General features: G+C 35.3%; 1 protein-coding gene across 1 annotated transcript; it reads right to left on the minus strand.

Annotated features, from left to right (window-relative positions):
- Nucleotides 1-1,866: 1,866 nt before the first annotated feature.
- On the minus strand, nucleotides 1,867-14,538 carry LOC129280772 (DEP domain-containing mTOR-interacting protein-like). Its single transcript, XM_064111964.1, has 9 exons — nucleotides 14,181-14,538; nucleotides 13,102-13,277; nucleotides 10,321-10,441; nucleotides 9,356-9,425; nucleotides 7,883-7,997; nucleotides 7,071-7,265; nucleotides 6,327-6,532; nucleotides 4,158-4,262; nucleotides 1,867-3,377 (listed from the first exon to the last, which is right to left on the minus strand). Exons 1-9 carry the CDS (start codon nucleotides 14,273-14,275, stop codon nucleotides 3,237-3,239), a joined length of 1,224 nt encoding a protein of 407 aa, XP_063968034.1. The 5' UTR covers nucleotides 14,276-14,538; the 3' UTR covers nucleotides 1,867-3,236.
- Between the last annotated feature and the right edge of the window lie 3,369 nt (nucleotides 14,539-17,907).

Consider the following 17,907-nt stretch of genomic DNA (forward strand, 5'->3'; position numbering starts at 1 on the left):
AAACTGGATGGTAACATTTGTCCATGTTTTTTAATATATTTTGTATAAAACTATGCACTTTTGAACTGTTACCTAGATTTCCCTGCCTTTAGGCCTTTAGAGACGCTTTTAGCATATATATATACGATTTATCTTGCCTCAGCAATATTTTCTTTTAATTCACAATAAAACATACAAGTGCTTTGAGGTATACTATATATTTACATATACACAATCAGCAAGTTTCGTTTCTTCTCAACTGTCACAATCTGCTTTTATTCATTTAAAAAAGATCAGAACAATTCCTGATAGTTCCTGATTGAGGATCTCCTTTGTAACCAAAGGCTGCAGAACGTCAGGCTCATAAGAAAGTGGAGAGGCACCTATTGTTTGGCAGACAAAAGGTGCTTTCTTTGTCCGAGCCTGATGTTCCGCCACCTCTGTTTGTAACATGTAACATTTTTACTATCAACCAGATTATCTACTAAATAATATTGAAATCAGGATTATGCCTTCCTTGTAGTAAATGGTCCGAAACTAACAAAATGAGAGAAGAATGTCATGTGTTGTTTTTATCTCCTTAATTTATGTTTGTACGATCATTCATTCTTTTTTCATCACCAAGCTTGTTCAAAGAGACCTGTATAAAAAGATCACTTCTTGGAGACATGGAGCACATTGCAAAATGTGTTGTATTTGTACACAAGTCCCCAATGCATGCTTCTGATTGGTTAATAATCAAGTTGTGCTTGATTCTTGGAGATGATTTTAATTATCGCGACTCTGTGAAACAGGCCCCAGATGGACAGATAAATGATAGGTTCATTTGGTAACCAATTCTGATGTCTTTGATATCAATATCTTTTCATCATAAATATATGATTGAATACATCAAAATTATCAATATGATCTAGAATACCTTGAAGGAATACACACATGAATTTACAAGATACTAATAACCCTGGGACAGGTTCTGAGCTCCACAACACTTAGGCCTTCAAATATGAGACAAATTACTTTGATTCATCATTGTCTTCCATATGCATCATTTCTCTCTCAAAAAAAAAAGAAGAAAAAAAAGAGTTTTCGTCCCATTTTGTGCAACATGGCTCACCCCTATGCTAGTCTGTGGTGTAAACCCTTCACTTGAGTTAAAAGTGGTCTTAATACGCAACATCCAATGACTCGTATACAGAAGGCCCTCTCAATGACAGCAAGTTGTATATGTGATCAGCCACCCCAAACCGACAATAAGTCGCCCAAAATGAATATTAGATGTTTCTCGAGTTTAAAAGAGCTCATCCTAAGCTTCAAAATGTTATAACTTGTCTAAATTGATTAACAATAATCCACACAAGTACTTGATTAAATGCAGAAGAAACTAAGCAAAAACTTTTGTAAAAATAGGAAAAAACGTTTGAAGTTTGGGGTCACTCAAGCATAAGATGAGCTTACTTTCAATCCTCCAAGCAGTCCGCAATAAACTTATGTTAAAGAAACTCTTATATCTTGTTTTTAATTTAATTTTACAATTTGAAATTTTAATAGTATCAAGAGAAAGAATAACACTTTACGATAAGTTTTAAGTTATTTTCTTCTTTTTTTCCTGCTTTTGGAAGACTAAATTATAATTTTGGCTATTTAAGTTATTTTCTTCTTTTTTTCCTGCTTTTGGAGGACTAAATTATAATTTTGGCTATGTATAGGAAACCTACTTGGGCGACCTCTTCTTGGCTTTGGGGTGGATGGTCACATATGTGCTAGTCTTGCATGATGACCAATCTCTTGATTAAAGTTTCAATCACCTCAAATGTCTTGCTGCCCTAAAACTTCTAAAGCTATTTCTTACAAAATTATCTTGTTCTTGTACGAGTTTACTGCAAGAGCTGCTGTGCAATAGTTTGACATCTCAATGTCACTCCATGCCATTTCATTTATTAACGTTTCATTTCGTTTACTTCCACTTCCATCAGTAATGACATGCCGGATACATTGTACAAAGTAAAATGAAGTAACTCAATGAAGTAAATGTAAGTATGATTCATTCAGTGTGCAACAGATTCTAGAAAAAAATGTAATGAGTTTGACTCACATCTTCTGGCAAAAACTATTTGGCACTCAACATTTCAAAAATTTGAATACTCCACAAATTTTTCTAAAAGATGCGTCCCGTCTCTGCAAGAAAATTGATGATGCATAACCAAATATTTTTGCTTTTTGGACAAGGCTTTAAATTTTTTGGGGTTGTGTAATTTTTATGATACGAAAATTCATAAACACACATTACCATATTAAACTCATAATAATGCCACTTACATGTATATTCATTAATATACATAATTGCAACTATACATGAATCATCCCTGACATATGTACATTATAACCTTATATAGTATTAAGAGTACCAAAATTGAGGTATACTTGAAAATAAACACACATATAACTAGCCCTGCTCCAAAAGGTACGACTTTAGTTTTCTTATTTTACAGAGAATAAAGCAGTTGTTTGCCTTATTTTCTTGAGGCAGCTACCACAAATTGATATAAGAACTTGCATAGCTACACAGCTTTCCTAATATAAAGGTTAGCCCATTTTTTCATCCACAAATTGGCAACTATTATTAATTTTCAAGTTATTCTCATACTTGGAAAGAAAAATCAGCAAGGACATCAAACATGTTGAAATCAATGATAAAAGGAGACTTCAACGAAAAGTTGCCAATTTGCATTTTGAACAGTGATTTTGTTGTTTTCATCACATTGCCAATTTAGTGAGTGTAATGATTAGATAGACCTTTATACAGAAATGGGAAATGTACTGCACCGGAAATGGTTCCATTTTTTTTTTTGGGGGGGGGAGGGGGCTTAATTTTTCTATTTCAAATCATATTCCATGTGTAATTTCTAGAGTTCAGATGAAGAAATATTGCAAAAGTGTCTCCTGAAAATTATAGCTGCCATCTAAATGACTGCTCCACAATGATTCGAGCCAGTGTGGGACATTTGGTGACACAACACTATCAGGACATGTGTACAGAGAATCTGCAGGAGAAGACAATGTACCCCTAGGGGTTGAAATTCAGGTTCAACCTTGTGTATGGGTCTGGTCCCGAACTGAACAGTTAGCTATCACTCACTGGATTTAGTACCCTTTGAAACCAAGCTTAAACCAACGATGCCCTGCAGATATCGGTGATAATGATTATAAAATGAATACTCAACCACCACCATGTGACTTCTGTCATGCCCTGTACGGACCTAAGTTCCCATGATTCCATCATTTAATATCATAAGATCGAGAGAGAGTTCGTAGGGATTGGCAAGGATGAGCTTGGCAACGTCTGTATGATTCATTTCAAGGACATCGGTGCCGTTCACAGCAGCAAGGTATTCCTTAACCTTAAACAAAAGAGAAAGACATAAAACAATGAGACTAATATACACAATATAAAGAAATTAATAAAATGATAATGATCATAATAATAATGATTATAAAAATAATATTATTATTTCTTTATTATAATAATAATATAATCAATAACAACAATAATAATACTTGTTTAAATAGTTCTTCAGACATCTTTAAAGACTCTTTATAAGAAGTCTCTAAGCATAATTACCCTGGCTTTAGCAGAGCTACTGTTACATGCTCTGCCTGTAACAGCAGCTTTGGATCGAGTGTAGCACAATGTGGATCAATTTCTTGCTGAAGGAAACTCGGGCATGATCATCTACACGTACTGAAAGTGCAGCTTGGGAAAAGGGGTTTCCCCCGTTTGTACCACAAGACCAAACCCTAGGTAATCTCCTATAAATGTCAATGTACCATCCTCGAACTCCTCAGGGTTTACTGTTTGTACATAGTTTGGAGCGTCTCCTTGAATCACAAGACCACATCCAACAGAGTCTCCTACAAATGACAATGTAAACATCTTACCTTTAACGCTGCTGCAGCAGCTGGTCCTTCAGGGTCTACTGTCTTTAGGTAGGTGGGACAATCTCCTTGTATCACAAAAGTAAACCCAACTGAATCTCCTACAAATGACAATGTAATATCTTACCTGTAACCCTTCAGCTGCACCTTCAGGATCTACCGTCTGTATGTAGGTGGGACCGTCTCCTCGTATCACAAAAGTAAACCCAACTGAATCTCCTACAAAAGACAATGTAATATCTTACCTTTAAGCCTGCTGCTGCAGCTGGACCTTCAGGGTCTACTGTCTGTACGTAGGTTGGACCGCCTCCTCGTATCACAAGACCAAAGCCAACGGAATCTCCTACAATCTGTATACAGAGACAAAAACACACTTGCAGGTGGAATAAAAACAGTCCAGATATTTTTCATCATCGCAGGCACTATTAAGAATTATATCAAAGAGATACCATTGGAACAGTTCTAAACACGCCCAAGGTATAGCATAGGTCGTTTGGACTGTATCAATGGTAAAAAGTGTGTGTAATTATTCTAATGCTTGAGAAAAGTGATGTGAATCGTATATTTTATAAGATAGTGACATAGATCCTATTTGGTAACCAGCCACATCTAAAAACTGTGACCGGTCAATAGAACAAGTCCACTAGTACCTTTGAACTTGGTCATGTGACCTGAAACTCATGCATTATGACCTATACTTATGTCAAAAATTCATGAACTAGGTTAAAAAACATTACCCTGGTTAAGATTTCAATGTTAACGACGCTGCCACTGCCGTCAGAAAAACAGCGCCTATAGTCTCGCTTTGCTATGCAGGTGAGACAAAATGACTGGTCACATAATAAATTTTAGCCAATCATTTGGTAAGGATATCAAGTTTTAGCTCTATGACAATATGCTATCAGGGATATTTCTACAAGATGCAAGGTTATTTTATATCATACAAATATACCAGGCTTTGAGTAAGTTTAGCTGGAATTATTTGTCTGAGATTGGACTGACAGTTACTACTTTTACAGAGGAGCTAAGCCCCAAGGGATAATTAATATTGCCCATCCTACTGAGGATGAATAATTCCCTCTATACTTTCAAAAGAAACGCCTGGTATATTATTGTTCTATATTCTACTTTTAATCAATTAGAATGATAGATCTCGATAACCTATCTTTGTGGTTCAACCACAATCTGAACGAGTCGAGATCACATGCTGCGCTGCACAGAGCCCATTTTCTTGCGCTGGCTGACCTACTTTCCCTTAAGCCACCGCGCCCAGCATAATCTGATTAGTGCTTGCGCTGTTGCATCATGGGACTTGCGCGGTAGAGACACCATGCTTTCCAGTGAGTCCGAGAGAGCGCATGATCTGTAATATCATAATGGAAGAGTACACTATTACAGTATATCTTGGATCACATGATGATTTTCAAACCGATCAATAGAAGATTTGATTTATGTAGCATTTCGTGTTCCTAGTACATGTATATCAGAGATAATTCTCCCATAATATAGCACGCTTAAACAATACATTTGTGCACTCAATGATTACATTTACTAGGGACATTGTCAGCATCTTGGTACGCAGTATACACAGTATACTATACAAGTGTATACAAAGACTTCTTCTTCAAAAACATGGAAAGTACAGAATAAGTAGAAGTGAAAGTTTAGAGACTAGTCTTAGAAATCAGACCTCAGTGACAAGTAAGTGGAAATGTCACATACAGTATAGAAAAATAGTGCCTCTCACAAAATACAAAAAAAGTGAAATATGACTATTCTGACCAAAATACCATAGGTAAGCTCTAAACCGATAATGAACACTTGTGAAGCAAGGTCTCTACTATTGTTCCCTTCAGGCATTTCATCAAAATGTGTCATCCGACAAGTTATCAGATAAGACAATCCTTGATTTTGATTGGGTGAGAAGCACATACATCCGACTGTGATAGCAACTGGCGGATAATGACAACTTTTTGTGATGACAACTTTCAGAAAACGGTCCCCACGTCAACTATGAACGCATTTACATGAAAGACAAGTGCTAGTTTTGGTAACAATTTCAAAATGAGTTCGTACAGACTCCAATTAAATGACCACCCAAGTGTCTGTATAAATAAAATATATGAGCCAGAGGATTCTGGAAGTAATTCTGCAATTGCTGAAATATTAGCAAGAAACGAGCATAAAATTGTTTCCAAGCAATAATAATACACTGTCCCTCATGTGCTAATCTGTGTTGGTTATCTTCAGTGTGATTGTTTTCCAGCTTAGATTTCATGATTTCACAAGTTCAGTTTGTGTAACTGTACCAGATCTAGATCCACTGTGATATATCGACAATCAACCTTGGTTTTACAGACATTCACATGAAATCAGTATTTACCGCAACTACTTTCATTTATCTTTAGCCTCACCTTGATGTGCCGTTTGGTGAATGGACTCTCAGGATGCCGGAGTTCGTTTGCCGTAAACGATCCCCATCTTCTGGTGCAGATTGGTTCTGTAGGGATGTTTGGGGAGTCCAAGTCTTTAGAAGATTCTCCTAGATGGTTCTGGTTCTGATCCTGGCCTCCTAGGTCTGGCTTTGAACCCGAAAGTGATGCCCTTTCGAGAGATGTGTCTGTAAAATAATAATGATGAATTATATGGCACCATCTTTAATACCTAAAGTGAAATTATAATTACCTCGGCTTTAGAACAAGCTGCCACTTCCAGCGCTGTGCATTCAAGGAATTAATCCCCTGAGTTTCCCAGTCACCTCACCTGGGTTGAGTGCAGCACAATGTGGGTAAACTCCTTGCCGAAGGAAAACCCACCATGGCAGTGTTGTTCTTTCTAATAAATACCATTTAACTACTACTACTTCTACTGCTAATTCGAACCCATGATCTTATGATTGAAAGACAAGAGTCAGAACCCCTAGACCATGTCACACCCCCAACAATATCCATAAAAATTCGAAATCAATAACAAACTTAAATAATTGCAGTGATAAAAAATCCAAGAGAGCAAAATGAAGAGAGCAAGGCATGAATTCTAAACTTTGGTTTAACTATAATAAACTATGGCTGAAGTCTTGGTTAAAGTAATGGGAAGCTAAAAGTGAAAAAAACATGTTTATACTCTATTCCAACGTTATTGATTTTTTTGCCCAATACCTGAAGAAGATGAGTTTGAATGTATCCTTTGAGGTTCTCTTGGTATTGTCAATGATGGCATCACAGCCGCTTCTCCCGATGCCATCATCGTTGCTTCTTGGTCTAACGTCGTGAGATCAGTCAAGCTCAAATCAGACATGACTGGATTGAAGTGATAGAGGAGTCGTTCGTCTTTGAAGTGATGGTCCATTGTTACTATATCATACAAGAAAGAAATAAGCATTTAATTTTGATATAGGACACATTATTTCAGCAAATCAACAAAATAATCATTTTTTTGTGATACTTATCGATTCAAATCTTACTACACTAGTCTTATGAAATGCGCAACCCTTGATGATTAGGGAGCATCACACATTTATATGAACTTCAAACATTTCAGGTAGGTCTGACGTATTGGCCTAAATTCTCAAAAGAGTTTTCACTTGTATCATGGTACAAAACAAATGGACTATGCAGATTTTGTGTACATAATTACCCATCTATCATTGCAATGATTGCATATACCATGAAAAGTCCAATGATAAATGTACTCTTTGGCAAAGGGCTATAAAATCATGCTTGAATAAAGCTTGATATTACAAGAAATCTGTATATAATCCATCAATTTTTACCATGGTACAATTGAAAACCCTTTTGATATTCTGGGCATAGGGTATCAGTACTGTCACTCTTACAGACTACTGCTTACCATGTCTGATGATATCAGCCTCTTGTAAATCTTTACCAAGTCCTGTACGTAGCCTCATCTATTGAACCAAACCACACTCAACGCCCTCTATTAAAACCAACAATCAACGAACTTTGCTTACCATGTCTGATGATATCCGCTTCTAGTAGATCTTTACCAAGTCCTGTAGCCGCATCTCTTGAATTGCACATGTTAATACGTAACAACCAGGATACCAGTTCTGCACCATAGAAACTCTGTTGGGAGGAAAAATACAGAAGGTTAAAGATAAACTCAAGGAGCATGAAAGGTAGAAATCATCATTTTCCCAGTATTTACACTACTGAAAGCAAACAGCAATGTGGATAGACATTTGATGAATGCTGGATCATTAACAACCATTCTAGTCATAAAGTTTGATAGAAATTTGACAAGTTATTTTACTAGATATGCAATGCACATGTAGCACCCATTTCTACCATAATAGTCAAGTGATATACATTCTGGCTTGAAAAACAAAATGTTACAGAGCAGTAGACCCCTCTCCATGATCCTTTCTCTCCCTCTCCCTCTCTCTTTCTATTTTCTCTCTTTTTTATAATTATCCTCATTATACCACCACCTGTACTACTAAAAAATTGTTCACGTTTTCTCTGAAACATTATTTAACCAATATCCTAACACTCAAAAAGATTTCCCACACACAAGAGTACTTATATACATGTATGTATCTATGTTATTTCCCATCTTATTATTTCCAATCTGTTATAAAATGTTTGACTATATATACATGTAAATTCCAATATTAGAAACAATTAAAGTGTTGTTGGAACACTTGGTAAACTAAACAGGATACGATCAGGCTCATTATTCATGTACTTCTCAATTCATAAAAGAAACAATTCTAAGAGACTGTATCCTGTTCAGTAAAACAATTATCATATAATGTATCTTTCGATATTGCGCAACAATGTGGGGTGGGGATAGCAAGAGCAAGCAAGATGCTGCATTTATTACATGCTTGCTTCTTTTAATCTAGTTTTTTTTTCTTTTCACATTTTGTCTTGATTTTTTTCAACCATGTGATTATAAACTCTTTATCATACACAAAATCCAATAAAATAAGTATGTAGGCCTATAATTTTGTTTTTTTTAATATGCCTAAGGATTCTGGAAGAAATTGTGTAATTGCTGAGAAACTTGGAAAACAAGCATCGCATTCCAGCCAAATGTCTGATCTTTCATAAATCTGTTCATAATGTAAGTTACAAGCGACTTTATAGACGACTGGTGAACCTTTCTTAGAAGCTAACACCAGTAATAATTCATTAAGTTGCTCATAGCATAAGAAAAACTTTATGAAACATTCACCCGGTCTCATTTTATTCTGATTTCAATCTATACCACAAAACCAGGGGAGCATTTCATCAATATTTTTGTCCGACAAGTTGTCAAATTTGACATCTTGTCCTGATTTCGATTGGCTGAGAAGCACTGTTAGTATGGTAACTGTCAGACAAAATGGGACTTGTCAGATAAAGAAGAGTCCTTTCAAGAAATGTTCCCCTGATTCCATATCTTCAAAGACACTGTTAGTGCTTCTTAATTTACTTACATCCGGATACTTGTGTCCAAACTCTGTATGTGGTTTCAGCAATGGATTTGAAGAAGTTTCACTTGTGACTCTTAAGAAAAATAGACCACAAGAAAAGGAAGAGTCATTAGAAGTGATTACAAAATTAGTTTCCAGATTTACATTGAATTATAAAATACATTTCCAATCAAGAGAAAAGCACCTTTTGCCTTCTTAATCGATATTAATCTTTGCATAATATGGTTCGCACTGCCTGCTCATTTCTATATGATGCATATAACGTACATGTTTTATTTTGTACTTTTTCCTCAATAAACGTTGATTAAACAGAAAAGAAAACACTTTCCATAATCTATGACTTTATGTTGCCTTTTTTGTTAATCAAGTAGGGGATTAAAACAAGCTTAGCTTTGCAGTAGATCCTTACAGACTGAATACAATCTTGGATACATTTCATGAAATGAATAGTGAATGATACTAAAGCACAAAATTTGCTTTTATAAAAAAAAAAAAAATTGGTAGCTTACAATTGTTTTCAGGGTTGGCAATAATTATTTATTTGAAAGGGTTTTTTTCATTTTTCTTTTATAAACTATTGAGGCTATTCTTTTTTATTAATATTATAAATTACAAATTTACTGATATAATGGCTCTGTTGAATATTCTTATAGTGGTCCGACGTTTTTGTTGGAATTTCATATTGGGTCGAGATGATAGATCTTGGGGTACATAGAGACACCAGAAGTAAAATCAAATATGGTTGAAAACTATGAAGAATGGTAATGCTATACTTCCATACACATTACCTATGGAATATTGTTAAAAAAGTGCCACTCCACTGATTAATTGATTCATGCAATGTGTAGCCGATGTATTTACTTGTTAAATAGTTATCACTGTCACATGGCTAATTGCTTCATGTTATACTTCCCAAATGCCAGTGGAATATTTTTTACCAATGCACTGATAAATAGCTTCATGCATACCTGTGGAATATTGTTGTACCATTGATGATGGTCCTTGATTCTCGACTATCTCTGAACGTTTTATCATCGACTCGGAACCGATAGAAAAGCATATCATCCTTGAATAGGTGATCATCACACACTGGAAAAAAAACATATTGAAATGTGTCATCTAAAAAATGATGTATATACTTGAAACAAAAACGAATCAATAATACCTCATGCAGACCTGGTGAACATTTCTCTTAAGGATTTGTCAGATATTCTATCTGACAAGTCCCATTTTATCCAACAGTTACCATAGTAACAATGCTTCTCAGCCAATCAAAATCAAGGAAAGTTGTCAGATCTTACAACTTAAAGACGAAAGTATTGATGATATGCTCCCCTCACGTGACAATGCTCATCATTATATACATTATTTTTCCCCCTTCACTCACTCCTGATGCTCTTTTTTCTTTTCTTTTCTTCTAAGGTCAAGCGTTTCATGAAAGGACTTGTCGGATGTTTTATCCGACAAGTCCCATTGTATCCGACAGTTACCATAGTAACAGTACCTCTCAGCCAATCAACATCAGAGAAAGATGTCAGATCTGACAACTTGTCGGATGAAAATGTTGATGAAACACTCCCCAGGAATCTTTTAAGCTTGGAGTAGGAATATGGACCTAGATTAATTTTTTGTAGTATCATGCTTTTAAATGTTGGTAATCATTATTTTATGTCTCTATTGAATGAGGTCATTCAGATGGATTTCTTTCCTACAAACTAGATATTACAGTACATGAAAATATTCCTTTCACCCAATAGTTACTGTAGATACATTACTTGGAATCCAATTTGAATCATGCTACTCTATACACCCTTTTATTTATACGGTACCAAAATCGTAATTTGAATGATGATTCCAGTGAAAATTATTCTAATGACGAATTTTTAGCACGTGTAAAACCAACTAGAATCGCAAATGCTAATCACAATCACGAATTGAAATTCTACTCCAGAGGTAAATTCCAGTTAAGTTTTACTCAAATTACGGTACAAATTTTACGTCTGAAAGGGTTGACCTCCAAAACATCTTTTGAGGGGCGGAGCTAACGTGACCTTTCAAGCACTTCCGTAGATAATACAATTGTCATGCACTCATCGTAGATTCTTTTTTGCAATGCAGTGCTTTGATTGGGTTTGATTAACAAGTCACCAAGGTCACAAAACAGCCTTCACTCAGGAATTCCAATTCAAATCACAGTTTTTGAGTAAACGTGTGAATGGTACAATGAGTCAATAGACGAATTGCAATCATCATTACAATGATGATTCAAGATTCTTGTGTGAAAAGGCCCATTTGTCTTGACAGTATGCATTAAAAATTGAATAATTCTACTTGTAACTTGAGATAATGCAAGCAAGGTCATTGAGTCAGTACTTATAACCAAATGGAATAAATGTAGTCCTGTTTTTTACATAATAAAATTCTAATGTTTCTGTCATGTTATTTCCTTTGACCTATGAGGAATCCAGTTTGTACACATAGTCTTGTTGCAATGTCAGTGAATAGCAAGTTTTCAGGTTGTCAAAAATAAGATTTGACTTAAAATGTAGACATAGGCCTATTCTATAATTTGTAAAAACATACAATGCAAGTAAGGACAGTGACTTGGTTCACATGTCGACCTTTTTACTTACATAATAAAATACTAGTGTTTCTTTCATATTATTTCCTTTGACCTGTTAGGAATCCAGTTTGCATACAATACTTGTTGCCACGTCAGTGTCTGCCAGTCTTTCAGGTTGTCAAGAACAACCATTGATGTAAAAAGTATACACCTTTATTTGGGCCTATTCTATTCAAAGGAAAGACAATGCAAGCAAGGTATGTGACTTGGTGGAAAATGGAATAGGCCTGTAACTAATTGAATTCTAATATTTCTTTCATGTAATAATTTCCTTTGACATATTAGGAATCCAGTTTGTATACAATACTTGTTGCTATGTCAGTGAATAGCAAGTTTTCAGGTTGTCAAAAACAAGATTTGATTTAAAATGTATAAGTTACATAGGCCTATTCTATTTGTATAGAAATACAATACAAGCAAGGTCAGTGACTTGGTGGAAATGGAATACATGTAGGCAATCAAATTCTGATGTTTCTTTCATGTTATTTCCTTTGACATGTTAGGAATCCAGTTTGCATACAATACTTGTTGCCATGTCCGTGTCTGGCAAGCTTTCAGGTTGTCAAGAAAAAAGCATGCACAATAGGCCTATCTTATTTGTAAAGAAAGACAAATTATACAAGCAAGGTCAGTGACTTCGTGGAAAATGGAATACATATAGGCCTGTTACGAATCAATTTCTAATATTTCTCTCATGCTATTTCCTTTGACATGTTAGGAATTCAGTTTGTATACAATATTTGATGTCATGTCAGTGTTTGCCAATCTTTTAGGTTGTCAAGTACAAGCTTTGATTTAAAAAGTACAATGTATTTATTTTAAAGACCTTTGAATAGGCCTATTCTATTCATTAGTAAAGAAAGACAATGCAAGCAATGTCATTGACTCGACCAAGTCATCTCAGGTCTTTGTTGTTCTTGACAACGTAAAATCTTGCCAGCGTCTTGCCTAACATAGCAACATCTTATGTGTGAAAATTGAATTCCAAGTTTTGCAGTCTATTCAAGTTACTAATAGATGCAATGAATACATTGTTTAAGTTCCCAGGAGATGAAGTCCATTCAATTTGAATACAGGTTGATTAATAGATTACAAAAATTCATGCTTCGGGTTCGTTCACACTAACCATGATGAATGACATTGTATTTATGCAGGACGTTCATGAGTTCAACGGCCTTCCCTCTTTCCTCGATGCCCTTGTGTAGTACAATCCAGTCAATGACATCTTTACCAATAAAACATTTTTGGTAATGTCTAAGTCTGTATCGTCTATCTTGTATAAGTGATGCTCTCCATTCATTCCTGGGAAGTTATGAAAAGATGGTACAATTCAATTTCCATTAATTCAGCTAGAAATTCAATCATGAAAATAGTTATAAAAATACAAGACAAAAAAAATGATTAGATAACCCTTTATAATATCCCCCAGTAAAATACATGTAGGGCCTAGCAGAAAACATGCACAATATTAAATGCTTTTTTATTTAGTCATCCGGATTGGAGAGTTTTGCCAATCAAAATTATTTCATGCACTCACTCAAACACAAAAAGAAATACATGTGTAGGCCTATAACAAGTAAAAAAGGATAGATTTTAGAGTCTGTACACCTAAAATTAAAAAGGCTAAAGTTAGCAATGGCAAATTACAATAAATCATGACTAGGATCGGACTATTATTATTGGACAGATAAAATATTTAGATTCCAAATCAATTGGTTATGGGATACATTCTTCATGCTTGGATGATGAGACAAAAGAAATTGCCTGCTTTGTGTTGTGCCAAAGACAAACATGACAAAGTAATGCCTATAAAGTTAGAATACTGAATAAAAACAATACACAAAAAGCTTTATTTTAGTCTCTGTACATTGGTTGTTCCGCTGAACTAACAAATGTCAGATATTGTTAATAAATCCCAACATACGATGGTGAAGTTATTCCTGCTAACCAAATTTCAAACAAGAAAAGAAGGCCTACTAGTAGTACTACTAGATTTACTGTACTACTAGATAATAGAACTTCGCAAGTACAGACAGATCACAGATTATCATGACAATCATGACATTGGAAGCTGGTGCCAGATGACGCACCTGATGTAAGATTAAAAGAATGTTTCTACAAAGTACTACTACTAGGTATAATTTTCGTTTCATGGCAAAAGGAGTAAGCTCTAATTTTAGCCCTAATAATTGAGTACAAACTCACCTGAGTTTTTCACCAATGATCAATATGTTCCCCGTAGACTTTGAAGCCAGCGACAAAACTGCCGAACCGTCGAAAGATTTCGTCTTGCCTCTCATAGTTCGTTCCTCCTAATTCAACAACTGAAAACTTGAACAAATTATTCAGATATAGCATAATATCTACACCAATTTCGGCTAATGCCTAAGATCTGTGACATGAATTCGAAAAGATCAACCAAATTATAGTTTCAGTTTTTCAGCATTTCCCCTATTCCGTCTACCGCGTGTCTGTGTTTTGATTCACGTTGAATGATTGTTTACGTTGCATGCCGCACCACCCCCTTATAAAAATCTCACGCTTCTATAATCCCTCTTGCGGTAATTTTGAGGTTAATAGCATTGTCAACAACTAGTTCGTCCCCTAGAAATATCGGTATCAAGAGGTTGATGACGGCATTGTGTAATTGATATTACAGAGAGAGCGAGGCCTTTTACTTTCTTTGGAACCTTTTTGAGCCATATTTTAGGTTATTTAGTTTTTTAATTATATATTCGCTTGGCAACAGGGGCGGCGGAGCCAAATTTGAAAGTGGGGACACTTATCCCCTCTTGGAGTATACACACACAAAAGACAGCGAAAATGATTTTAAAAAAAATAACAATGCCGTAGCTAAATAGGACTTAAAGGTCAAGTCCACCCCAGAAAATGTTGATTTGAATTAATAGAGAAAATCAAACTAGCATAACGCTGAATTTCATCAAAATCAGATGTAAAGTAAGAAAGTTATGACATTTTAAAGTTTCGCTTATTTTTCACAAAACAGTGGTATGCACATCAGATGTGCATATCACTGTGTCTTGTTTTCTAATGTTTGAAATATACAATATTTATTTTTTTACAGATTTGACAATAAGGACCAACTTGACTGAACCATATAGTATTAAACAATGCTAATTCCACATGTTCAGGGAGGAATTAATCGTTGTTTCACATGCACTTTCACTTGACAAAGAGGAGAAAATTAGATTAATTCATATTTCATATAATAAAATACAGAAGAAATGGTGAGTGGATGATGTCATCAGTCTCCTCATTTGCATACAGACCAGGATGTGTGTATGACTGATTTGTGAAATTAAGCGAAACTTTAAAATGTCACAACTTTCTTATTTTACATCCGATTTTGATGAAAATTTCAGTGTTATGCTTGTTGGGTTTTTCTCTTTTTATTCAAATCAACTTTTTGTTGGAATGGACTTGTCTTTTAAACCCACTCTCAATGACAAAACGCGATAGTGTTTAAATTTTATGAAACGTATAGCATGTGGAATCAGCGGTCATAAGAATATTTAGAGGGCGAAGCCCCGCCCCCCCCCCCCCCCCCGGGACGCCAAAAAAGGGGAACTTAGGGGAAAGAAATAAAAAAAGAAGAAAAAGGAGTTAAAATAAGAGAAGGAAGAAAAGGATTAAAATAAAATAAGGGGAAGACTTGAAAAATATACTTCTTTATGGCCCTGAGAACGATTTTTTGGCTGAGGGTGCTGAACAAGGCCTATATTCAGGGGCGGATCCAGTTTTCGCCGATAAGGGGGGGGGTGGCAAAAACAATTCACCCATATTTTCCCCGATCGCCCACTCTAAGATGAGGTTTGTTTTAAATTCGTAACAGTTAAATCTGTGCTTTATTCTAATAAAACATAGTAATCTCATAAGCCATATGATGCGAGCGCGAAGCGCGACAATTTTTTTTTTTAAATTTCATGTATCTTGTCCTGAAAATCGAACTCTGGGCAATGAATGTGATCCTGAACAAAATCCGTATATAACTGATCGAAAAGGGACCTGTTAAGGACTGTTTGTAGTTAGCCATAAAGCGATACATCAATAATCAAATAAAGTGAGCACGAGCTGAAAATTTGTGACATTCCAACCTAAAAAAATAAAAATTCTAAGCATATTTTGTATTCATGGGCAGGATAGGCATATAACTAAACAATGCGAACGCGAAGCGTGGGCGGGGGGAAAAAATGAGATTGAGACTTAAAAACGGGTCACTCTATTCATGTTTTGTAAATCATGAAAAGAATGGGTAATTGGGTATCCTTAATCAATAATGTGAGCCCGAAACGCGCGAGCAGAAGATTTTAGTCTGAAACTGGATGAGTTAGGCATGTTTTAAATAAAGAACAAACTGTGTATCTCAATAAACATGCGTGCGTGTGTTTAAGATTTATACATAGTATCTGGGCATTCTAAATTGTTTTTTTTATCACGAAAATCAATAATGTGATTGCGAAGCGCGAGTTAAAAATATGTGATATTCCTATCTGAAAAAGGGTCAATTTAAGCACTGTGTATATAGGAAAATCGTGCAGTGGATATTATATGGATCGCTGCCTTGATAAAGGCTGTGAGCGCGAAGCGCCAAGCTGATATTTTTATTTTGACCCAGGACCTGGACATTCTAAGGACGTTTTATGAAAATGATGACTTTCTTCCACTGGCGTACATAGGATTTTCCAGAAGGGGGGCAAATTTTTTGGAGGATATTTCGTCCGCGAAAAATATTGACAATCAAAAAAAAAAAAAGGTCTTTAACCACAAATAAAGGATATCTCACCATGAAATTCATGAAATTGTTATTTTTGTATTCATCTAATAAAGCCTAATGACAGCTCGAATTTTGTTGATATTAATTCCTGAAAACTGGATATTTTAAGCACTTTTGAAAGTGTAAATAGAATGCATTGGTTAATTATAATATACAGTATGTTTAACAAATCATGATAGCGCAAATCGCGATGTCATGAAAACGGGGATTTTAAGTAGTTTGTTTTAGAATTGCTTACTATTATAGAGGAAATTATTGAGGTGTACGTTACTCACCAATCAAAATGTGAGCCCGCAGCGCTAGCTGATGAGTTTTGACAATCAAACCTGAAAATTAAGGGATATTTTGATAACCTCATGGAATACCCGAAGAGAATATATAGGTACCTGACAAATCAAATAACGCAAGCGCGCAGTGAGAGCTGCATAAGAATGTTGATACTGAGACAATAAAACGGACATTTTTACAGAGCACTTTTTGAAAATCAATTTATAAATCAAACAAAATAATGAAAGTTCGATGTCGGAGCTGAAATATGTTTTGAATACTGACTTCAAAACTTGATATTAAGCTCCATATATCAGCCTATTCAGTGAGGAAGAATCTCATGTATATATAGGCCTATCTCACCAAACATAATGCAATGCAAACGCGAAGCGTGAGCGAAAACTTGATATAGTTACATGAAAGGTTTTTTTTAATTTCATTTTCCAAGTCGTATACCCCTCACCTTATTTTATTCACTCTTCTTTATCTTTTTATTTTCTACTCTATTTTCTCTTTTTTGTCTTTTTTTAAGTGCCTTCCCCCTTTTTTTTTTGCTCCGCCAATAGGGAGTCCCGGGCCCCTTGGGCCCCCTGGATCCGCCTATATGTAAATTTGACAAGTAAAACAAGGTTTCATTACAAAATGAAGGTCGTTTTGGTGCCAAGAAATTTGATAAGCCAAAAAAGGGGTTTCAACACAAGATGTTGGTCATTTTCCATACTTTTCTTTTATGTGACACACCAACCAGAATTTCAGGGGGTGCTCCCGGAATTTATCCAATCCCATCATCTTTCGCCGATCCGACAAGACATGAATGACTTGTAGAGTTTGGTTGCAAAAGGAGTTATGTCCATTTTGGACCATTCCGAG

Source organism: Lytechinus pictus, chromosome 17, assembly GCF_037042905.1.
Source record: "Lytechinus pictus isolate F3 Inbred chromosome 17, Lp3.0, whole genome shotgun sequence".
Classification (NCBI taxonomy): domain Eukaryota; kingdom Metazoa; phylum Echinodermata; class Echinoidea; order Temnopleuroida; family Toxopneustidae; genus Lytechinus; species Lytechinus pictus.

What these genes read in the sequence shown, in the direction of transcription:
- LOC129280772 (XM_064111964.1), bottom strand. Translation starts at nt 14,275, where the DNA reads ATGAGAGGCAAGACGAAATCTTTCGACGGTTCGGCAGTTTTGTCGCTG. An exon ending in AGCGGATATCATCAGACATG is followed by an intron (nt 7,266 to 7,882) that starts GTAAGCAAAGTT and finishes TGTATGATATAG; the next exon opens with TAACAATGGACCATCACTTC. An exon ending in TCACCAAACGGCACATCAAG is followed by an intron (nt 4,263 to 6,326) that starts GTGAGGCTAAAG and finishes CTCTGTATACAG; the next exon opens with ATTGTAGGAGATTCCGTTGG.